Genomic DNA, 25,210 nt, shown 5'->3' on the forward strand with positions numbered 1-25,210 from the left:
TTTTTGAGTATGAGTCATGCATGTGAAAGAAGGGTATGTTTTTTTCATGTTGTTTCATTGATGCTATTCCTTTATATGCTGGTAAAAGCCCACATCGTCCATTCAGATGAAAGCCATAACAAGCTGCAAATGGCTTAAGGGGTTCATTTTGCGAGTGTTGGAACGGATAGAGTAAATACTGGTTTGTCATTTATGAAAATGGACTTGATCTGTGTAAACACAGATGTATAATTTAAATTTATATGACATCTGTTCTCACAAAATGCAAATGAAAGGACCAAACACTTTTCAACTTCAGTTGACAATCAAAACGAATAAGCCTTCAGTTAGCCCATATTAAACAGGAGATGAACGCTTATACAGGCATTTGTTTGTGTATTACTGTTTACATTGCTTTCTACCAGTCTGTTTTATGAACCAAACCTCAGATTCTGAAAGCATAATTTACAATACTCAAAAACACAGTATGGAGTTGGAGGCAGCGAATGAACTCTGGGACTCTTCATCTTTTTCCAGGACAGGAGCTGTTGCTTGGCAACAAAGACATCAAAATTATTCAGACTGTAGAGTTTGGCCGTGAATTCACAAAGACTTATTTATACGAGTGTGCCCATTTTAGTTTACACAACACCACCATATTGAGACAAACGCTTCATCAGGGTTAATAAATGTCTAATAGCCTACACGTTTTATTGATCAAAAGCAGGCACAACAATTGTGCACGAGAATGAATGTTGTTATCAATGTAATATGCTACAGTAGGCTATCGATATTTCAATGATAAACTTATAAAAACAGGACAAAGACACAGTGCACATACTAGTACTTCCATAGTTATAGAAGCTCGTGGGAGCCTTGAGTTGTTGGGGGGAGGATGGGGGCAGAGCAGGGCGTGTGCGGTCACTGCCATTGGTGAGGTACGGCTGTGCGTCGTCTGTGTCAATGCAAATCGATTCGCTGTCGGGATCTGAAAATGGACCAAGCGCGAACGACACAAATGGGACGTAATATAAAGGAGGGAAACGGCGTGTCCAGTCCGTGCCTCTTCGGCGAGCAGGAGCACGATCACATAGGATCACAGCCTAGCGCGTCGGTCTTTGTGAAAATCTACAACTGGTAAGAAAGTGTTACTACTGGCATTTCTTATATATTATCTTATTGCATCCTGCGGTGGCAGCAGCCCCTTTGTAGTTTTGACGGGCTGGGTGAAGTTCTCTTTGGTTCCTCGCTGAAAACAGACTTTGTTCATCGCAGGTGCTTTTTCTGTTCCAGCCACACTACAGTGCAGTTTGAAACGTGACTAGCATCTAAAAACATTTGTTTTTGCTTTAAAACAATGAATAATTTTCAACTCATTAAAATTCTTTTGATTCAGATAGCGCGTAATTTCACACCGCCACGTTTTACGCAGACCACAACAAAATCTCGCTCTCAAATGTGGAGTGTGATTTCTATTTGCAAGTCCGAGTCAAATGGGGTCAGCCAAGACAGGCAGGATTAATGAACCTAATTAAACGTAAGAAAACGTGGCTGTGGGTTGTGAAAATGATAATAAGCAATTCGCGTGGGCTTTGTTATAGCTTCCTTCTCCAGTTTGGCTCAGTCACATGTTTTTCTATCAGGTGACCTTATTTTTGTCTTTGTATTGGGTTGCGACAATAGGATGTCAATACAAAGTGGACATAGGGAAAAGGCAAAGGAGATTTATTTTTTCATTAGCATAAAGTCAAAAGGGCGTTGCTCTGAGATTAAATCATTTGGAGAGGTGAAGAGAAGAGCAGAGAAGAGGGGGTGCTGAGGCTAGAGATGCCGAACATGAAACCAGAAGAACCAATGAGGATGAGGGGATGGGGTCAGGTGGAAAACTTGGAGACAGATGGTTTGCTGTAGCAGTAGTCCTTGAAGGGAGATAATAAGAGTTTTGATATTAGGTAGCCTACTCTGTTTGTATTGGTGTTATTTTGCACAATAGCCTAATATAATTTCTAAATGGAAGAAGTTTTGATAATATAAGGAAAATACTCAATATGTTCATAGGTACCCATTTCAAAACCACAATAACAACAAAAAATTAATTTGTATTATACATATTTATTGACTCCATGTGATCTTTCTACAACTACTGTACTACTGTAATGAAATATTCCACTTCAGTTCACCTTAGTCTATAGCACTGTGATCCTACTGCATTTGAAAAGCATATTGGCCACTCTATTTTTATTCTCAGTGAAGACTAACAGAATTGGCCATACCAGCCAGTCTTTTTGTTGCCAGAATCATGACTCATTTACTGGACAGTGCTGTTACTGGTGAATGGCTTTTGTGATGGTTTTCAGGATAAAAATGCCACCACAGCTGACTGTACAAGTTAAGCATGTACCAAATCCTAGGGGAGCCATGGTCAGAGTGGGCTGCACAGTACTGGGCTCGGACTGTGATTGTGGTCACACACTGAGAGCCAAGTCCCTCGAAGCGAAAAGAATAATTGTATCATAGCTTTGAGGAGTCAGAGCATCGCATCATACTACTGCTATCTTTCACACAATCCCAGACAAGTGCCTCTGCCCTCTCACACATGATTGCCTTACACTAGTCTCATTTTTATGATTTTTTTTTTCAGCCTGTAATCTGAATCCTCCACAAAGTGATGTATGTAAGACTCTCTGTTCTGAGCCATGATGTGTTCGTCCCCTGACACTGCTGTATGTCTCATAATAATCCATTCACAATAACTAAGGTTTCATATTTAGTATAACATGTAGTATACATAGTACAGTACATTTTTATCTAGTTTTTGAATGAATAAATCTCAATTTTATTTGGTAGCCACAGCAATACATTGTTTAGAAAATTATATCTGAAGTCAAAATTGGCACCAAGCTGAGAATTAAAGACTGAACCACTCAGTCAGTTATTCAGTTTTCTCTGTTCTCAATTGACTTTCCTGGTAAAATATTGAAGAAATAAATGGCAAAATCAAATTAATAAGGAATAAATACATTTATTTCCCTTGGCTTAGATCATTGATTGAAACCTAAAATTATGTTTCTTAGATTTTAGAATCTAGGAGACTATGATGTTGCAGAATCTAGCAACTGTTCACAACATTTTCCTCCCATGTGCTCTTATGTAGTGTGTAGAGAATGTATATTTTTAATGTTGTGTCTGCTGCTTTAGTTTGATTTAGATCCATTACACTTTCCCCTTGCAATGTACACAGCTGTTGTTTAAAGGTGGAGGTGTATCTTATTGATTTGCCCTGGTCATCTTCAAGAGCACATCTAAGGACTATAGCCCATGGCCTCAAGCGCGGAATAATTTCTGTCTCAGTTTTCAGCTGGAGATAGAATTATGTTGGCCCTAGCACTGACACAGCTATAGTTCTTTGTTGGTGTTTCTTTGAGCTATTTTGGACTTTAAAAGGGCCCATACTACGCTATTTTCTGAACTATGTTATAAGGATTTTTCCTCATCACAAATATTGGAGTTGTGTTATGTTTCATTCAATTGTTAAACACACAAACCCTGCTTATTTAAGCTCTTTGTTTCACTTTGTAATGCCATGTGATAATACAGGAAATGGTCCACTATGCTTTTAAAACTTCACTGGAATAATTTGGATGATTTCAGCCCTGGAATTGCTCATCTCCACCGAATAAAAGGTTAAAGGTATCTTTTAACTATCACTAGATGGAGCAGAGCATTTTGAGCTTTGAAGATGTAAAATAGGCTAAAAGGGTTACCGTACTCAAACATGTGTGAATGCAACAAAACACAGCTCTAGGTATGTTTTTATAACAAGGTTTAAAGCTCAGGAGAATCCATTTTGTGTAATACAGGACCTTTTAAGGAGAAAGATTTATTTAGCAGATGGATAGGTAATAAAAAGAGAAGCGTCTTTTGTGACAATATCACAAAAGCTTAGCGATGTTTTCTTACACAGAATGGTAAGTACTCTTAGTGGCAGTGGGTGTTTTTATATGACAGCTTTATTACCTTCTAAATTGCTGTATCTCTTATATTAAGGAAATTCAATCAGTGACTCGATTGACATTCAATCTATTTGTCCTTCTTTATTGTTGTCATTGTGTTGTCTGTCTACATCAGATCATGTTGAATTATCTGGCAACAATTTCATCTTTATTCACATCTATTGTAAATTAGAAACTTGCCCATTTACTCTGAAAATGTTAAATCTGTTCATTATTTTTCATTGCTTTTGCTAATAAACAAAAACACAGACTGGTTACATTTTCATTTCTTAATTTAACGGTTATAACATAACCTTAACTCACCTGCCTGAAGTGGAAAGAATATTTTCTGCCTACACACTGAACAAACACAGTGTATGATGCAGTGATACGATAAGAATCATTACTCTTAAGCTTGAAGTTCAGGAATGTAGCTGTATTACAAGGATAAAGCACTGCAGAATAGTGTCTTCCACTAATATTTGCTAAGGTAATTCAATTTTCTACATGAACACTCACAGTCAGTACCAATCAGATCTCAATTTTATTGCGTCATTTTGAATATTAAGACATAAGTCTTCTGTATTGTATATGGAACCACAGACTCCATACATTTCTGCTGCTTTGTATTCATGATTTGCACATTTTCTGCTTGCTTCTGTTTGTTCCCCACAGGTAAAACACACTTATAGGCATTCTTAAAACCGACATACTCCAATGTCACCCATGACTTCTAATGACCTGAATATATTTCTTCTGTGATGAAACTTTATCCAAGATTCAAGATTTATAAAAGATTAAAGGTTTAAGTGGTCCTTACTGTAACCACCAACCTTGATGCCATTATAAATCATTCTAGAGTCACTGCCAGTATTTAAAATTGTTGTATTTATTGTTCAATTTATCCAAATGGATTCAAACTGTATTGTTGACAGGCACAATAGCTCATCCATGAATCCATGTGAATAGAATATTATGTTGTTGAGCATGTTTTACTTTTATTCAAATGTGATGCAGTTGCTTTGACAATAATAAATGTGAATGTCTATCTCTATCAACTTGTTTGTCTCAAAGGGGTCAGTGATTTGCATACTGATTTGGCATTCGTTTTGCATCTGATGCCCTTCCAAATACAACCTAAATTGAAGTAATCCATCACAGAGGACTATTTTTAATAGTTCTCCTCTTGACTATTAAGAGGAGGACGATTAGACTGTTAATGTAGTTTAAGTATTACACTACATTTTTGTCAAGAGTACCACTGAGTTTTTAAAATTTTGTTGTAAGATGGTATGATGGGTCAAATGTCTAAAAACCTCAAACACAACTTTGTATAATGATTAAAAGTACATTTCTTGGCAGCACTTGCCTTTATTTTCTAACTATGTTGTGAGGCTTTAAATTTTCAGTTAAACTGTGTTGAAGGCTTTGAAAAATAACCCCCCAAAAACAAGCACCAAGTCAGTTCCCAGTAAGTGGTCTCGGAGAGGGTCCTCTGTCTGTATGTAACAAACGGAGCACACTTTAAGTAGTCTTCAGGGAGGAAGAACAGCTGCTGTGTGCACTCGGTAACCAAAGTAGCAGCAAAAGTATTTGTTATCATCAGCAAAACAGGCATAAATTGTATAAATACAGAACACTTTTAAAGCATCATTAAATGTATATTATCTTATACAAAGAAACTATTAAATAGACTGCCAGTGCTGTAATTAAAATGTGCACTAGTGTGGAGTGCACCCACCTGTTGTCTCCATGGACATGTTATTGTTTTAATGCTATACTGTGGAACAATCAGACAAAGTAATAATGTTGACAAGCAGGTGGCATACCCTCTACCAGAAAAGTTACATTGTGCACCTTTAATTGTAGTGACTTTTTGCCTATCACAGTGAGAGTATGGATAAATAAGTTGAAGTATATGTAGAATCATTTAGTGTCCTTATGAAACCGCCTGGCTCACAAGTAATACATTATTGAAATCCTGTACTGTTCATGCTGGGATGTGACCTACAGCTTATGTGGCATTTTATCATGTAGTTATTACAACCTTTAGCTCCAGTAGAACAAAACACACCATACACTAACGGCTGAAGCTGTCTGTTCCTCATTTGGGGTCTCACACAAATATTTGCTTTGTCCCATGTGACAGATGGAAAGCCCCAGCAGCAGCTCTGTTTGGCACCACATGGAAACAGATTTGGGTTGGAATGGTAGGGCACTTAAATAAAAGCTTAATGTGAGCGGATAGTGGAGAAATCAATAAGGAATGACGCGGAAAATATTGACTATCACACGTCTGCCCTGTTCTCTGGCAGAAGAGCTTGTTGCATGTATAATTGACGAGGCACACTCAGCCCAGATGGACAAGACAGACTGACCTCTCCAAACCACAGTAAACAGGAGGAACACGGGCATAACATTACAGCAGTGTCAAAATGAAAAATAGAGTATTGTTATGTTTGTTTGTTTGTTTTTTCAAAGTTTCAATTGCTATAGGCCAGCATACCCAGATAATAAATGTTTCATAGTGTTTTACTTAATCATGATTCCTGGAGGTTCTAACCCTCTGCTACACCTGTCTCAAGAATTCATAAACCCTATAGGGGTGTTAGACATGCAACTTTTCACTTACTCATTCCCTTACTATGGGCAATTTAAACTCATTTAAGCAAATATAGATACTGAAATAAGTTAAATAGACAGAGCAGTTGAACATTTCCTGAATAGTTTTAGAATAGTCTTCATCTACATGAGAAAGAATGTATGGCTGAAACTACCATTATTTTGTTTTTAAAATTATTTTTTTAAGTTATTGTTGTATCGAAATTGGTATGAGGTATTGAGTCTTTTCTTCAGTACTGAAACAGAGTATGAAATTTTAGTAGCAATAAAACACATACACATACCTATAATACTCCAAAATGATGCCAACTAACAATAACATGTAAACTGAGTTTCTGTTTTTGTAGCAGTATTATTTATTTAATAACTATATGTAGAGTTACATACTGGCTTAGTAGTTGCTGCTTTTAGTAAGCATCTTGGTTACATTATGCATTTTTTCACCATCCAGAAACATACGCTGTAAAAGATTTGTTACATAAAATGCCAAGGGGAAAGTATGGTTGAAATGGCTGTCAGTGCCTCTGTTTAGCAAGCCCCATAATATGAATCTTGATCTGAGCTGATTCACACTATTATCAAAGTCTTTCAGGGCAGTGTTGTTGTTTATCTAACTTGTAACTGTGTTCTGTCCTCCTCCACCTCCTCATGTTTGTTGGTGTGTGCAGGCGAAGAAGAGCTCACTGAAGCACCATCAACGCTCCACACAAGAGGACATCCACTGTGTCTCAAGATGAGGAAAAGCAGGAGTGCACATGGGGTCACACCAGGAGAGGTACACTTCAATTTACTCACTCAACCATCAGTCCATCTATGTATTTATCGGTACATACTGTGCATGACGGTACAAACTTATATGGTAAGAACACTAGAGGAGAAACTTCAAGAAGAAACTTATATATTGGTAATGAATAATAAATGGAAATACTTGACAGTGCGGCAGTACATTGCGTGTTCACCCATAAAGGACATGTGCAGCAGTGGCTCAGTTGGCAGAGCTTTCAAAGGTTGACTCGATCCTCGCTCCCACCAGTGCATTCTGTTTTTTTGTCCCTCAGCACTTAACCCACCTTACCTCCTCTATGCTGTCATTGTTCTCTTCTGCCTGTTTAAAAATAGGAGCAGATTGATCTTTTGGGAAAAGGTGGCCAGGTGCAGCATGTCTGTGTACTTGTGACTGAGTCATACACAGATGACTGTACAGTGCACATGCAGAGATCCATCCAATGGTCCACAGAACAGAGGACCTGTGTTCTTCCATAGCTCCATAGCACAGAGATGGATAGTTTCTCCTGTGTTTGTCAATAACAAGGCTTTGGGTTAACTTGAGCGCATTCACAGTGAATGAAAGAATCTAAAAATATTCAGGTCTGACTGAGAGCTCCATCTGTTTCATGTGTCTGCCGTAAGTGTGTTAATATAGAAAGCCAGAGGATTTACTCAAATCCACACCAAACGCACACATGCCAACATGCATTTTCGTGTCCTCAGTGTGCCCCATTAACTCTACACCTACAGTCTAGCTACCAGTTTTGTACAACATATACACTATTTGTATATTGTACTTTATATCCAAAGACATAAGACGATGATACGAGTCTTAATTGATTGACCTAAACCCAAACCAATATCTTGATCCAATCAATGCATAAATCTGATCCCATAACAATTTCTGGATAGGGCCCAATTCCTGTTAACAGTCGGTATCAGTATTGAGCCATCTCATAAGGTATGACTTTTTCAAACAGTCAAACAACTTTTTGTTACAGTTATAGGTTATTAAAAGTTACAGTTATTAAAGTTCTTATTTAGAAGTTTGTATTGGTATTAGCCTATAAGTTGGCTTTATTTTTTACATACTTCTACCATGAGTCTATAGGCACTGAGTTCTGTGTTCACCAAACATTTGACTTCCACACATAATTAATTTTCTGTTTCTTTTGTATTTTGAACAGATTTGTATAGTTTTGTTAAGACGCTGGTATTGTTGCTTCAGTAGTGATCGTCTGCAACTTCCAATTACAGATTTAAATTCTACACCTTTAAATAATTGAGGCACATCCCATTTCTCTCCTTCATGGTGCAGTTTAATAATTCAGGTTAGGCTTAGATTTCCTCAAGCTTCAGAATATAATTTGTTGATTTTTTCACGAATCACACTTTTGAGTTGAGCCGCTCTTTCATGTTCTGCCAGTTTGTGACATTGGTTTATTAACTTTCATCTCCTGCCCTTCTGCGACCTCTGCTACACAGCACTAAGCACAAACCAGCCTTGAGAAATGAGAGCACTGTTTTGAAATGTACCTGAGGTTTTATGTATCTCTTGTTGAAGTTACATGGAAACACATAAGCTGTAAATGCAGTGTGTCATTTGGAACAAGCTCGGTGAATCAATGAGGCTCTAGGATTACATGTCCGGATGTGAGAGGTGCAGTCGATGCAGGATTGACAAATACTTAGGCGGTGAAGGAAACTGTCTGATAAGATGATATCAATAAATCCACAGGCTTTCACACGTGCCTCTACTTCTACTGTACCTTCCGTTCAGAATTCACTGTGAGTCTTGTTAGGCTGGATTTAATTCTCACCCTCTTCATTTGACAGAGAATGTGTCTTAAAGACAAACTCAATAAATCAGACAAATTACATTTCCAAGAAGGAGGAGAGGAGTCAGCAAATCTCTGTTTACTGACAACAGTATCCTGTCTGTCCCAGTCCTGGTCTATAACCTTCTCCTGCTTCTGTCATTCTGATAAACTCTGATATACTTTCCTCATTTGTCTTTTTTTTCTCTTTTTTTTTTTTTTCATCTCTCTTAGACTTGCTTTATTTGGCATGATCAATGATTTCTTTAGATAAAGTGCATGTCAGATATAAATCATATCAGCATTATCTATGTTAGGTTTGTTTGTCCTTTATACACCTGATAAATATTTAGCAATAAAATATACAATATACAATATATCACAGTTCTCAAGCAGATGTATAAATTAATACAGATATTATTTTTAAGTTATTATATCAAAGGACATAAAAGCTGTTATTAAAGACAAATGCTGCCAATATTAATACTGAAGTGAACATATATATATCATAATTATTTTTTTTGTTGGACACTGAAAGCAGAATATGCATGAATACAGCATTCTTGACTACCTCCACTAAAAATATTATGTCACTGTCATCATGTCATCAGATTTGATTGAATTTATGGTGTGCCCATCAAACCAAATCTTTCTTCCTCTGGTTGCTCTGGGCACTGTGAGATCTGTCTATGACTTCACTCTTGTCCACACTTTCTCTCCAGTCTCCCGCTCCAATCAGACGCAAACTCTGAGTAACAAACAAATAACTTCTTGTTTCGTTGAAGTGGTATTCCAGGAATCCTTCGACCCCCCCTCCATCTCTCCCTCCTGCTACTTCTGAGCTAGGCCTTTATTGAATTGGGATGTTGGCGTGTTTCATTTACTCTCGCATGCGCCGAACATAAAGTGGCCGGTGATGTATGCACAATGAGCTCTGGCTTGTTTACAGCCAGCCATTGCAGCCCAGCACTCGGAGCCCCTTTTACGAGAACCTTCACACTCAAAGAGACAACCTAAGCAGACAATTTATATTCAGCGTGGCATCATAAAATGTCAGTTGGTGGCATGGGTGTTAGAGAACTCTGATAAAACTATTAATTTTTGTTTGTCTTATGTGGATTCAATTAAGGATTAAAATGTAAGTGAAAGTAATTAAACTTTATGCATTTGTTCAGATGTGCTGAAGCTTGTGAAGCTTGAATGTTACATTGATTGAATCAAAGTATTAAATGTAGTTAGATGTTTTCAGTATAACCCAGCCATCAGAAAGATTTTTACAGCCAAAAGCCTTGAAAAATAATTTGGCAATTATGCAGTGAGGCTAATGATATTTTAAATGACAAAGGAAAATTTATATTTTGCAGCTGATATCATCAACATTCCCTTGGGGTATGATACTAACTGCAGGTATGCTCTGTTTGAGGCTTTGTTAGATTTTAACCCTCTCAGGCTCAAATTAATTTTTAGTATCAGGAAAAATCTGATATTTGGGGAAAATTATAATATTGGGTAGTAATATACAATCCTGACTTTTTTATCCTTTGTAAAAAAAAAAAAAAAAGTATTTTGCACTTCTGGCAGGTCGTTTGCGTGTAGCCATTCTTGCACAGTCTGCATCGCCCACGTTTATCAGCACGGATGGGAGAAAAGGCTCCTGAGTTAAAAAAGCTCATAAAATATGGATGTGGAGTAAGTAGGTAACTGGCATTTAGCTGTTGCAAATCTGCAACGCCTGCCTGGAGATGGTTAATTTAAGATGAACAGAAAGAACTGACTTACTTGGAACTACAATGTGTGAGCTCATTGTTATTGCTAAACAAGTCCCCTGCTAGCATTAACTTTTCAATGTGGTCACTCTCACCTTTTTGTTGAAAATTAGGTGCCTAAACAGGACCATGAACACTCCTATTGATCAGACGCCAGAAAATGTGTTGTTTATATCCATTTATTTGTTTATTATTAAGTTTTCAGACTATCTTACAGCTTTTTTGACTATATTTGCTAATGTGTGCATTGGTTCACCGTGGTAACTGCTGAACATTCTGCCATACACATATACATAGAACACCCCCAGCATGATGTCACTCTCAATTGTCCATTCTTCTCACTATGTATTGGGAAATTCATGCCGCACCACGTGCTTTGTCCATAATTATTTTGTTCATTGTTGTTGTGGCCCTGCATTGTTTTTTAATCAAAACATCGTAGTCTTTATGCACAGCAGTGTGACGTCCATGTCAGACTCTAAAATATGCGCATACTTCTCTTCCACACTGACAGGAGAGTAAGGAGCCGTCTCCAGGGCCGGTCCCCAGTGGCAGCTCCCTCGGTGTGGACCTGTTGTACAAAGTCCACAGGCGCTTCTCTGGGAACTTGCAGCTGCCTCCGTTGTCATGGCGACAGGCAGAGAAGGAACGGGACCGTGCGCGGCCTGTGACCCCTGACGAGGACCCAGTAACCCGGAGCAGACCGACCAGCCTGCCCATCGCCTCACTGCCCCGAATCGACATCACACAGGCAGACTCAGACAGGTAACAGCAGTGTACACAGAAATGTCACTTAAATCAAAACATGTGGTTCTCTACTATTCACTTCAGTTTGTATTAAGTGTGTCTTGTTTGTAAAGTATATGGTTTGAAAATATAGACTTTATCTTCTGTTTACAATGCCACTAAGGGCACGGCTTTGCTCGGAAGAGTATTGATTAGAAGGATAGCTTTCAGTTATGATAGACCAAGGAGGAAAATTGTCCAGTTATGGTGCAGTTTAAAATAAATCAGTCTTGGATATACTGTATAGACAGAGCGTCTTACCCTTAAGGCCGCCACAGACTGAATGATTTTTAAACGTGCGACAAAACTACAAAAACGCACATTTAAAATCTTCTTAATTAATTTCTTAAAATTAATAGTGTTGTTTTGTGGACTGGATGTTATTGTTTGCGGAGGACAAATTTTATGGATAATGTGGATGAGATGCTGCAGATTAAATGTACTTCTTTACAGAGGTGAGTAATAAAATCTTATTAATTATTTTCACTGTTTCCTGAGTTTGTTTGCACCTCTGTGTCTGTCACTCCTTTGCCCCTGACGCTCTGTTTTTGTTGACCGTTACCGTAGCATTGCTGATGTTTGGTGGTTATGATCTGACAGAGCAGCTCAGAGTCACACTGACACCACACATGAGTAACGCAGCAGCTTCAAAATCACACACGAAGACAAAAAGTCGGGTCACGTCCCTCCGAACTCGTGGAGAAGCAAATCGCAGCCTAAATCGGGCAAATTCTCCTGTAGTGTGTGGGGTGTTTTAGAGAGAATATGCGTTTGTTAAAAAAAATAAGCTACATGTGTTGATCAAACTACACTATATTACATCATTAATGCAATTCGTTTTTCTTTCTTCCTTTTCTTTTTTCTTTTTTTTTTCTTTTGCTAAGGGACACTTTCTTTTTAAGCAGCCAAACACCTCTCTGCTTCAGGAAGAGTTATAGATTTGTCCGGGCAGAGCATCATAATGGGAAGAGGCTATGTGAGGCCACTGAGTTTGACTTTGCTCTCTATATTTCCTACACTTTTTGCTGTTGCCTTAAATAGATTCCAGTCCAGTATGTCTATGTCTGTGCTTAGCATTGCAATTCTGCTGTCTGTAAGTTTAAAAGCATTTATCACTTTCATTTTTTAAGTGTCTAACTCGGGCATCAAGTGCATTTTCTAAAATATTCTCTATGAATAATACCTTTGTCTCATCCTCTGTCAATATTATCTACGCTGTATAGTCTGTGGGTGTAATGTTTTGTAATGTTGGTTTCATAGATACATAGGCTGGGCAATATGACAAAAAATGTCTTATTAAAACCAATTAATCAAATTTCTTTCTCTGAAGTCTCATCTCAGTTCCAAACCACTTACTTTTATAGACAGTGGATTGGCTGTGAAGCCCTTAACTGACCAATGACAGACTCTTGATTAAACAATGATTAATTGCACAGCCCCAGGTAGAGGTACAGAATCCAACTCCACTAAATCAGCAATAAAAGATCAGTCCAAAAACATTACCATTCTGAGAAATGAAACTTGCCCAAACTAAAGCTTAATAAACTGTAGGGCTCTGTATATTACAAAGGGCTCTGTATATTACAACAATAAAAACATACAAACATCTAGAGTAAGGTTTTCCATTTATTGTCACAGAACTTTATTTACTCATTCAAAATATTTATATTTGACTGTCAAATTTTGACAGTGTGTATGTCACATCACACAGAAGAGGCCGGTGGGAGGAGTATGATAATGTCACTAATCTGCAGACAGGCAGGCAGATAAACAGCCCAGTCCTTGTGGATCCTGACCAGAGCCAGCTCATCTGCCAAGAGGAACAAATATTCCCACATATGGTTTCTCACTGGACACATTTTAGATTTTGTTTTTTCTCCATAAAGAGCAGAGTTAGAGTATACATATGGTGCTGGAGTATATAAGATGATGCGCAGGTCTCCTAGATGCAGGGTGGAACATTTTGACTTCAGTGAAGAGGTGGTGACTAGTGTGCTCATCTCAGCTCCCAGGTGACTACTTACATTTCACTTTTTACCACCTTTTCTTAAAAGTGCACTATGTAACTTTGCTAGTGGTGGCTCCACCACCTTTTTGTCTCCATGGACATTTTCATCTGCCTGGAATGTTCCAGAGTACAGCATTAAACTTATCAAGCATTCATAATGGGGCTTGCCTCTCCATAGATCTGACCTATAACTTGGCCTAGTAGCATCATCTGATTGTCTGCATGAAGACTGAAATGTTCAGTGTCATACTGTGGAATGTTCCATGATGGAGACAAGAAGTTGGCTAAGCCTCCAGCAGTTATATAATGCATAATATTTTGAAATAAAATATTATTTCTTAAACTTAATATTGTGACAACATTTTTATAAATACACTCACATTTGGTGTATATCTATTCAAATAGTGCGTCACTAAAGAGCTGTCTGCTGTTTCAGATTAAGTGATTATGTCGCGGTTTTAAATCTTTTTCCTGAAGTTTCATGATGTGAAAAGAGCATGTGTGACCTTTATGGGTTTGTATGTAATTATCGATCATCTGTGCAATACTGGTTGTTTGACCCAGACGGTCTATGGTTGGACTGGAGCTTAATTAGTATTGTTTGAGACTGTAGTCAGAAATATTAATCATGAAATATGGAATACAAATATGTTGTACATGAACAATGCTTTACAGTTTAGCGATTCAGAGAGTGGTGAGTGTTTTGGTGGCTGAGAGCATCTGTTGTAGCTGCAGCATTCGCACTTTGACCTTTCACCTCCCCGGTCTATCTGACCTCATCATCTGTTCCTCTCATTACCACTAGTATATGACAGATTACAGCCTCTTTAGCCTCCACAGCAATTCACTGTGTTTACTTTACCTTTACACATCCTGGTCTCCCTGTAATATAAGCTGTGATATTTTTGAGGGTGCCCAATTAAAGTTCATTATTTACTGTAGTTAGCAGTACAGTAGTTATCATTAGGTCTGCACGATTTAGAAAAAAAAACTACAGAAAAACTAAAGAGTAGTTTTTCTGTATTATGTTTCCAATTAAATTTGCTCTAGGATTCTGTTCTGAGTGTACATTGTAAACACATCAGAGAACATAAATTTTTGAGAGCAGGCTTAAAAGTGAACTGATAAATTAATACAAGAATTCCATTCATTACAGAATATGATTGTAGAGGTCTAAAGTTTTGTTTTTTGCAGATGACATTCTGTATATTTAAAGTCTCTGAGATTTGGTAATTGCTCTATATTGCTATAGTTCTAAATATAGCCTCATCTATCCCATGTCTAATAAAATCCCAAATAGACTTGTGGAGCAGCCCCTAGCTTTAATCCTCTGCTACACACAAACAGAGCAGCAGCTGACAGAAAACAGCCCCTCCCCATTCTGATTTGCACTTATTTCTGAAGCCCTTGATGGGTTTTTGGACCAGTGAAGCGTGGGGCTGAATAATCATTTTTGAGAGAGAGGATTTATGATCATGATGTAAAAACACTCACTGTAATGAATGAATGATTTAAAGCTTGAAATCTTTTGTTTCTTGCAGTTTTGATGGTGAGAATGGTCCTTCGTTGTGCTGCAGTCCCTCAGACCCACAGGGTTCTCCAGGATCTAGTCTGGTCCTGCATCCAAACTCAGCCTGCCACGGCCAACGGAGAGAGTCCTTCCTCTACCGCTCTGACAGTGACTATGAGCTCTCACCTAAATCCTTGTCCAGAAACTCCTCTATCGTGGGAGATCTGTGAGTCATATACTATATTTGTTTCAGTGTTTGATATGGTTACTGCAGTCTTTTAAAACAGTAACTAAACTAACTATTATAATATTTGTTAGGCACACCGAAGACTTGATTGTAACTCCCTTCGCTCAGGTAAGAGTACTTTTTATTAACTGTGAGAATTTTAGTTTAGTCATTTCTGTTTATGTACACAAGGTTTGCTTAAAATGGAGCAGCACCATCAAGTGGCTGCATTAAGATGTTACAATCAATACCTTTACTTTAATCCCAGTAGCGCAGACATTATTTGAATTGTCTGGAGCTGAGTTAGGCTTTGTCTTTGTCATATTTTACATTTTACTATTTTAATTATTAATTCATCAGTTTTTCTATTTGCTGAGGTGCCTTCTGGCCAGGTCTCCATTGAAAAAATATTTTTTCTTGAGAGACATCCTCTTAATGGTTAAATAAAATAAATAAAATACAAATTTTAAACTAAAACCTACTTATGTTACAGTCTATTGTATGGACATATTATGCTTAATCAAAACACCAACTTAAAGTGAACCACCATAATAATATCTTCCATTATATAATCAATATAAACAAAATGTATGTTGTTTTTGATGAAATCCTTTGTTGCTTTGAAGGTGCTAGCAAGCCTCAGAACGGTCAGAAACAACTTCACCACTCTGACTAATGTGCAGTGTGTCTCCAACAAGTGAGTAGTTACAATTTTACAGTCAAACATGTGTACTCAGTGAAGTGAAATAGAAAAATATAAGAAGCAATTGAGTAAATGCCGTTTGACAACATTCACCATGTGGGGGCGCCAAAGAATTTATTCCAATTTTGTGGCACATTGAGTTTGTTAGAGACTTTTAAAACCTAGTTTTACGTTTAAGATTTTTAAGTTTATTGGGAGTATTGTGGTGTGCTGGAATGTTTATGAACTTAAAGTATAGTATGAGGAATGAAAAAACTAAACAAAACACAATAATCAGTTTAAAATGCCTTGCTTTTTGAGGGCATGTCGAAGTGAATAGAGGTGGTGAGTATTTCATTTAAAGTGCTCTTGTTGAGAGAATAAAATAAACTAAATAAAAAATAATAATAAGATGAAAATTATGCTAGAAGAAAACCTCCCACTGGAACTACCCTGTTAACTGAAAACACTTTGTCAAAATTGTTATACTATTTTATTTGATAATATAACTAGTGTGAACCATGTAACTTGAGCTGATGACTGAGCTATGAGCAGGTCATTAGCGTATGTGCTGCAGTAGAAATCCTATATAAATATGATTTCTATTTCTAACCACCTAATAATTCTGTTTTCTCAGGAGGTCTCCGGCTGCCAGCCAACCTTCTGTCACCAGAGTGTGTCTGTCAGGTAAATTATGTAAAAATGTTTTCTTGGAAATCCTTATAAGCAATGTTTGTTTGTGTTTTATCTGTGTGCTCATGTTCTTAGAATTGAAAGGCTGGAAAATATTACTTCAACTAGGAGATAAAACATTGGGTACTTCAACTAACCACAAAATGCACCTGTAGTTCTAGTTGGCATAAATTAATTACCCTAATTATCTTCAACAATTTGGTTGCATTCACTGAACCGTGAGTGTTACTTTATCATCCTGATATTTATGAAAGCTGGAACAGCAATATTAATCCTGTGTGCTTTTAGTTTGCACTGCTGGGAAAATTAAGTTTATTTTTTGGCAATACGATAATATATAAACCAAAGATTTAATTAATTAACTTCTATGACTCATTACAGATGAGAAGTGTGATTCTGCTAATGTGCTGTATGGCTGCATGTTTTTTTTAATAATATTGTACGTTTAGAAGAGTTTTTGTGATTTAAACCTGTCTATGGGTTGTTGTATCAGTGGCATAAAATTGTTTCATTATTATCATTGATCATCTGTATTCACTTAATCAATATATTCCATTTTAAAATTTGTTATCATAACAGGCCTAGGCTGTAGTAGTTTTATAAACAACTGGTAAACCTCCAATGTTTACTGCTTTTATGATTTGTACATTTTATTATGTTTATATTTTGTTTGTATTAGATGCAGTAAAATTAGCTTTCTGCACTTTCAAATCAAAATCAGATGTTTTTTGGGTTTTTTACCCTTTTATTGGCACCATAATTCTGCAATGTGCCTTTGGATAATCTTAATAAGTTATTTGGATGATGGACAAGCTTAAATTTAGTTAAAGTTCTCCAGTGTCAGATATCATGCGTGCGAATGCAGAAGATGAGCCGGTAGTTGGAGGCGGTATATGATTGGTTCCTGATGCTCTGGTTCCTCAGTCCTGGATTGACGTCAGAGTGGCTCAAACACACTTCCTATCAGCACAGATGGACTATAGACTCGTCCATCGGCAGGAAAAAATACAAGACAAGCGACGGGCTCGTATTGTGCGTCCTCCTCCCCTCTTCTCACAAACCTTGACCTTTCTCAAGTAATCACAAACTCCTAGCTCTCCCCCTGGCCTTCATTGTGACGCATGTGGGAGATAGTGTGCTTAAACAACACGATTAAATGTGTAAAATGTAAAAAGATGCAGAGGACATTTTTATTCAAGGTCCTCAACTTTTGGTGAGTGTGTAGAACATACAGTCCCGGACTCCTGCCAGTCTATCAAGATTATTGTTTTACAGGATCATAACTTCGTCATCAGTCATACCGGAAAGCAGAACAGATTTTTCCTGTTTTCTCTCTCAAATTTTGTGAAGGAAATGCCATCAATACAGGAACACACAATAAGTATCATTTGAGCCTATAGCACAATGTTAAAAATATCATTGGACATGTCACACTTCTTCTAATTTGTGTTAAATCAATAAAAAGAGGAGCAAGGCTGTGATATGCATTCCGAGCCCAGGTCTACAAGGGTGCAAAAGAGTACACTGCACCCTCATTTGAAATACATAGTTTTGCTATACCTCTGCTGGTACATTCAGATATTTTTTATTTATTTATTTGTTTACCAAACATTTATAAGCAGTTTTTGCAAATTACGTATATACAAATGTAGCAAAAAAGGGAACTCCCCAGAGGATGGTTTAACAAAAAAGTGCATAGTTTTAGTAGTGGTATAATTCCATGTTTGTTTTGTTCACAAACCGATACAAATATTCAAATTTCCACCATTGGTTTTCCGGATTCAAAGGAGTAAACAGAAGCAGAAAACGTGACGAGGAAAACCCAAGTCCGGCACAAACTGAAAAGAGGTTATCTTTCAAATCAGCTCAGCCTAAACTGCGTCACTGTGGCTTGTTTTTGCTGTTACAGATCTGGCTGTAGAACGTGAGGGGATTGTAGTTTCCTCATGTGAGTTTGCTCTTAACAAGCTTTACAAATCATAGTGACCCTATCAACAAGGTCTTGACAAAGGACTCCCTCTTCTCAAACTCCTTCAGATTATACACTTATTTCTCTATCACGTTTGATAAAAACAGTCTGTGCCAGGTTATGACGTCTGTAAGCATCAAGGGCTGGTAAATAATCCGCTAGATTTGAGTATGTTACAGAAACTTGGCCCACAAGGTTAGGAGTGGTTAGGGATGAGAGCTCACCGAGGCTGAGAAATCTTACATTTGTGTCAGAAGAAGTCAATGTTTGTACTGAACTGACTTAAGAGGTAGAACAGAGTGTGAAAATGATGCATCACAACAAAACTCAAATTTAGTTCATTGGTATCGCACATTGAAACAGATTTGACATTTTTATTTTTAACGGATATGGAAGTGCTCACTGTTGACTGTAAACTGTGAGAGATATTGACTGATTGATTAAATGTGTATTTTGACATCTATTTGGATAATCGATGATGATATTTAGTTAATTCTATAGCATTTAGTCTAAAATGTGATAAAAATGTGCCTATCGGTGTGTATTAGTGTGGGTTGATATATATATATATATATATATATATATATATATATGTTGTAGCCATTTATGGGGTTACAGCCCCGAGTGCTCCGATCACCACGGGCACCACGCCTTCACTTTCCAAGCTTTCTCCAGCTCCTCCTTGAGCCCCTAGTATTTTTCTCATTTCTCATGTTCCTTTTTCCTGATATTACAATTGCTTGGTATTGCAATGTCCACCACCACGGCTCTGCTCTGTTTCTTATCCACCACCACTATGTCTGATTGGTTCGCCATCACCATCCTGTCAGTTTGTATCTGGAAGTCCCACAGGATCTTGTCATTCTCCACAACCTCAGGAGGTGTTTCCCACCTTGATCCTGGGGTTTCCAGCCCGTACTCTGCACAGATGTTTCTGTACACTATGCCTGCCACTTGGTTATGTCGCTCCATGTCTGCTTTCCCTGCCAGCATCTTACACCCTGCAGTTATGTGCTGGACTGTCTCAGGAGCCTCTTTGCACAGTCTACACCGTGGGTCTTGTCTGGTGTGGTAGATCTGGGCTTCTATTGCTCGAGTGCCCAGGGCCTGCTCCTGAGCAGCCAGGATGAGTGCCTCTGTGCTGTCCTTCAGACCAGCCCTCTCAAGCCATTGGTAGGATTTCTTGATATCAGCCACTTCAGTTATGCTCCGATGGTATACCCCGTGTAAGGGCTTGTCCTGCCATGATGGTCCCTCCAGCATCTCTTCCGTTGGACCCCACAGTCTGAGACATTCTCTGAGCACTTCATCTGTCGGGGCCTTGTCCTTGATGTACTCAAGGAGTTTGGATGTTTCATCCTGGACAGTGGTTCCCACACTCACTAGTCCTCGGCCTCCTTCCTTCTGGCTTCGCGTACAGTCTCAGGGTGCTGGATTTGGGATGGAACCCTCCATGCATGGTCAGGAGCTTTTGTGTCTTAACATCTGTGGTCTGTATCTCCTCCTTTGGCCAGCTTATGATTCCTGCAGGGTATCTGATCACTGGCAGGGCGTAGCTGTTTATTTCCTGTGCCTTGTTCTTGCCATTGAGCTGGCTTCTTAGGACTTGTCTCACTCTTTTGCAGGTATTTGGCCGTAGCCGCTTTCCTTGTTGCCTCTTTGAGGTTGCCATTTGCTTGTGGGATACCAAGGTACTTGTAACTGCCCTCAACGTCTGCTATTGTTCCCTCTGGAAGTGTGACCTCCTCTGTGTGGACTACCTTCCCTCTCTTTGCCACCATCCTGCTACATTTCTCAAGCCGGAATTACATTCCAATGTCTGTGCTGTAGATCCTGGTGGCGTGGATCAGTGAATCGATGTCTCACTCGCTCTTAGTGTACAGCTTGATTTCATCTATGTAGAGGAGGTCACTGATGGTGGCTCTGTTTCTGAGTCGGTATCCGTAGCCAGTGCGGGTGATGATTGGCTGAGGGGGTTCAGGCCTATGGAGAACAGCAGTGGGCACAGTGAGTCTCCTTGGTATATGCCACATTTGATGGACACTTGTGCAAGTGGCTTCCCATTGGCTTCAAGGGTGGTTTTCCACAACCGCATCGAGTTTGCAATGAAGGCTCTTAGAGTCCTATTGATATTGTACAGCTCCAAGCATTCAGTGATGTGTGGCATTGAGTCGTAGGCTTTCTTGTAATCAATCCAGGCAGTGCACAGGTTGGTCTTATGGGTTCTGCAGTCATGGGCGACTGTTCCGTCAACCAGGAGTTGGTGTTTGGCTCCCCTGGTGTTTTTGCCGATACCCTTCTGTGCTGCACTCCAGTATTGATCCATGTGCCCCCTTATCTTAGCCTCGATGATGCCTGACATGAGCTTCCATGTTGTGGAGAGACAGGTTATTGGCCGTTAGTTGGATGGGACTGCACCCTTTGAGGGATCCTTCAGGATCAGGATCGTATGCCATTCAGGGTGAGTCCCATCCCATAGCAGCTGGTTCATTTGTGCTGCCAGGCGCTCGTGGAGGGCAGTGAGCTTATTTAGCCAGTATGCGTGGATCATGTCAGGGCCTGGTGCGGTCCAGTTTTTCATACCTGAGACTCTTTCCTGGATGCCTGCTACTGTGATGGTGACTGGATTCTGTTCAGGGAGGTTGCTGTCTTCTTCTCTCAGATCCACCAGCCACTGTGCATCATTGTTATGTGGTGCCTCCCTCTCCCACATGCCTTTCCAGTACCTTTCAGTCTCCAGCCACTGAGCGTACACTTTTGCCGTTGTGTTGCGAACGGCCAGTTTATTTGTATGGCTTCTTTATCTCGTGTGTACCTCTTTAGGCGGTTGGCCAAGGCTTGGAGCCTTTGTTTGGCAGTTTTGAGTGCTTCAAATATGGGGATCTGGCTGCACCTCTTGGGTACTTGCTTTTTCATTGCACCTTTCTGGGCCTCTGACAGTTGGCTCACTTCTCTCCACACCTCCTTGATTTTAGCCTCTAACCGTTTTTTCCATGGTGGGTATCATATCTCATGGCTCCCATGGTTGCTCTTATAGCGCAGCACCTCTAGGATCATTGCTGCTGAAGTGTATATCAGCTAATTGGTTTCAGTGATGGTTGTGGTAGGGATCGCTCTCAGTGCTGCATTCACATCTTCTAGGAGACTTTCAGATGGTACTTCACTTAGCCTCTGTAACTGGCATCGGGGTTGCCTTGTGATCATTCGGGCCATGATCTTATCTTTCAGGTCAGTCGCTGCCTCGCTCAGCGTGACACTTATTGGGGCTTCGTATCCAATCTCTGGTTGGGGAGTTAGTATTAACTCCCTTCTGACCTGGCATCCTAGCTCCCCATTGCCATAGCATTTGTGTTGTACCTCGTCAATCTCTAGTTGTGATAGCAGTTGCCGTTTGGCCGTTAGCTTGGAATGTGGGTATCATATCGTAATAACCATTTCTCCCACATCCTGTTAATGTAACCCCTCTGCCTAGGGTTACTGTAGTAGTAGCATTCCAACAGAGCCTTGTTCTCACATCTCACCCATTTCCTCCGTGTTCCAGTAGCCCATTTTTCATCAAGGTGCTCTGGTTCCCCAGTACCTGATGCAGACCTGGTTTAGCCGGGCGACGTCTGAGCTGGCATCTCATAAGTTTCATTGTCTCTCTTGTCTCTCATCATTGTGTGTGTGTGTGTATGTGTGTGTGTATATATATATATATATATATATATATATATATATATATATATATATATATATATATATATATATATATATATATATATATATGCGCGCACACACACACACACACACACACATATATATATATATATATATATATATATATATATATGACATTTCTTCCTCCACAGTCCTCCAACATGTTTTTTACTGTCACTGGATCAGCTGTCAAGACCTCATGATTAAAAAGATTCATCCATATCATTGACAGTGATGGGAAGAATACTTTATTATTATATTGTTTATTTATTTTTATATGTTTAATTTATTATTTACAGCATTTTTATTATAAACATTATGCCCACTATTAAAATTCTACCTACATTCACAATATATATATATTTAAAAAAAATTATTAATTACATTATATCACATCACAATACATTTCCACATCTATTGATTGTTCTACCTTTCCAGAAGACACTGATGAACATGAAGTACACATTTTTCCAGTGAAAGTATTCTTGTTTGGCAACACAAATAAGGAAATAAATTAAAGGTTTAATTAGTCACTTGCTCATAAATCCTTTTAATCATGATGATGAAGAGCACACAGCTGCAGTGAAACCTATACATTGTTTGCTTGTCCATGTGACTGTGTGCGTAACTTGGAGGGTGTGGTGCCCTTGGACAATGAGCATTACTCATTCATCTTTTGTCTTTTATTGTAAACACACTGAAACAGAGATGACTGACACATCTGAGCTGAACTGAGCCACTGCACTTTGAGGAAGTTACTATTGCATGCTTCTCATATCAGATTGATGGGAAATTATTATAAGTGATAATGGGAATTCAGAGCAGTCATCAGTGCCCTAAACAAGTGATTTTATTATATTTATCTTATTTATGCCTCTTTGCACATATGCCATATTTGCATTTTTGTTTTAGTGTATTCTTTCTAATGGGGTTCTTTTAGCCTGGACTATGCACGGTTGTCACTTTTCTAGATGCTGATGTGTACATATGTGAATGAATGAGCTGACTCCATCTAAATTTACCTGTTGGTACCAATAAAGAAACCTTGAACCTTGAAAACTGAAATATCAGAGCTTGAATGTTGGTGTGCATAATTTGCACTAATTAATGCATGAACCAGAACCACTGAAATTGCAATGACCCATGTTATTATAATTATGTTATTATAAAAAGTTCTATAAAAGATGTGTTTTTTTGCAACAATTTGCCCTTTTAAAACTTTCTTAGTTCTTTGTTGTTGTTGTTTTTTTTTAAATGAAGATATAATTTTTCTGAAATAAGCATTATGTTGAGCAGCAAAACATAATAACGTCTATGTCTAATATATAATAGTTTTTAACTTCGCATTATTAGTAAGAACAAATATCTTGATGAACTGAGAGTTAGCATCCTCAGATCCCATCTAAACTGTTCTCATTGGCTCAATCCACTGCACTTTGCTTCCAGCAGGAGTCCATGTCAGGTTTTCCAGACTTCCCTCCAGCCGCGCGGATCCGGAGAGCTGGAAGCATGCAGCATGGTTAACTATTTGAATTATGTCATTGACGTCAGCAGAGTCATAAAGCTCACAGCCGCCCAGCCCTGGAGCCGCTCCGTGCCAAGAGCGCTCCATGGAGCTTTGTGTGCGGAGCTGTCAGACTGGCCCTGCTGGGTGTGTGTTTATGTGGAACTGCATCTGTGCAGGCTTACTGTAGATGTGAGCTGATTAAGCCCCCTTGTAAACTTAAGGAGGAAAAAATCAGTGCGGGTTCTTTGTTAGAAGAGACAAAGGGCTGGAGTGGTACTGTAAATCTGTCAGCAAATACTCAAAGGATTACTTAATTAAAATGTTTAATTAAATATTTGTTGAAAGCAAAATCTCTCAGAATTGAAATGAATCCACTGAAACAAGTAGTGTCTTCAAAGCATTGCATCTGATCTGGTCACTTGTCCCTTCTGATTCTGTCTGCGGTTATTTTCAAACATTAAAGTGTCAGTTGTCTCATGATAGGAAAGTTCAGCATAACAACGAGATGTGAATTAGATAATTTAAATTAAAAAACAAAAGTGTCTTCAGGCTTAGATCTGTGTACATGCCCGCTAAAAATTTAGCTATAAAGTTAAATATATAGATATAGATATTTATTTATTTATATTTCAAAATTGTAATTTTTTACATTGCATGCAAAACCAAAGATGATGCCCAGTGCGGCTTGCCTTGACTTGAACTGATTAACAAAATTCTGACAGACGTTTTTCTTGAGTAAAACGTTAGCAGATTGACGCACAGAGATAGTGAGACAAAGGTGATTCAGCCCTTGCTGTTTGTGTCAGCCCCCGCGTGAAGTTAAACTCAAACATATAGTGTGTGTGTGTGTGTGTGTGTATATGCGTGTGTGTCTGTGTGTGCGTGTGTGCGCATGCATGTGTGTGTGTGTGTGTGTGTCTGTGTGGGGGGGGTACATGCCTGTGTGTACATGTGTACGTGCGTGCATGGTTAGGTTCACAACAGGAATGTGTGTATGTGCACCGCAGCTGTTTACTTTAACTTTTGATGATGACAATGATTGCTCATGGCTTTTTATCAACTTTTGTTGTGACAAGTCACTCATGCCCATCAATTATATCACCTCTTTTGCATGAAATCAAACGTGTATTACAGTACAGTAATAAAAATTTAATGTTTGTAGTCACATTTAAATTGTATAAAACAG

General features: G+C 38.6%; 1 protein-coding gene across 1 annotated transcript in view; it reads left to right on the forward strand.

Moving 5' to 3' along the window:
* Positions 1–978: 978 nt before the first annotated feature.
* The window catches only part of LOC110173555 (cAMP-specific 3',5'-cyclic phosphodiesterase 4B-like), a 39,414-nt gene continuing 15,182 nt past the window's right edge, over positions 979–25,210 (forward strand). The window contains exons 1-7 of the mRNA XM_020939584.2: positions 979–1,116; positions 7,262–7,368; positions 11,459–11,709; positions 15,280–15,474; positions 15,567–15,603; positions 16,101–16,171; positions 16,794–16,843. Coding sequence (XP_020795243.2) covers positions 7,327–7,368; positions 11,459–11,709; positions 15,280–15,474; positions 15,567–15,603; positions 16,101–16,171; positions 16,794–16,843 — 646 coding nt within the window. The 5' untranslated portion in view covers positions 979–1,116; positions 7,262–7,326. The remainder of the gene's footprint in view (positions 1,117–7,261; positions 7,369–11,458; positions 11,710–15,279; positions 15,475–15,566; positions 15,604–16,100; positions 16,172–16,793; positions 16,844–25,210) is intronic.

Source organism: Boleophthalmus pectinirostris, unplaced genomic scaffold (assembly GCF_026225935.1).
Source record: "Boleophthalmus pectinirostris isolate CB_2022bp ecotype Guang Dong unplaced genomic scaffold, ASM2622593v1 HiC_scaffold_16, whole genome shotgun sequence".
Lineage (NCBI taxonomy): Eukaryota > Metazoa > Chordata > Actinopteri > Gobiiformes > Gobiidae > Boleophthalmus > Boleophthalmus pectinirostris.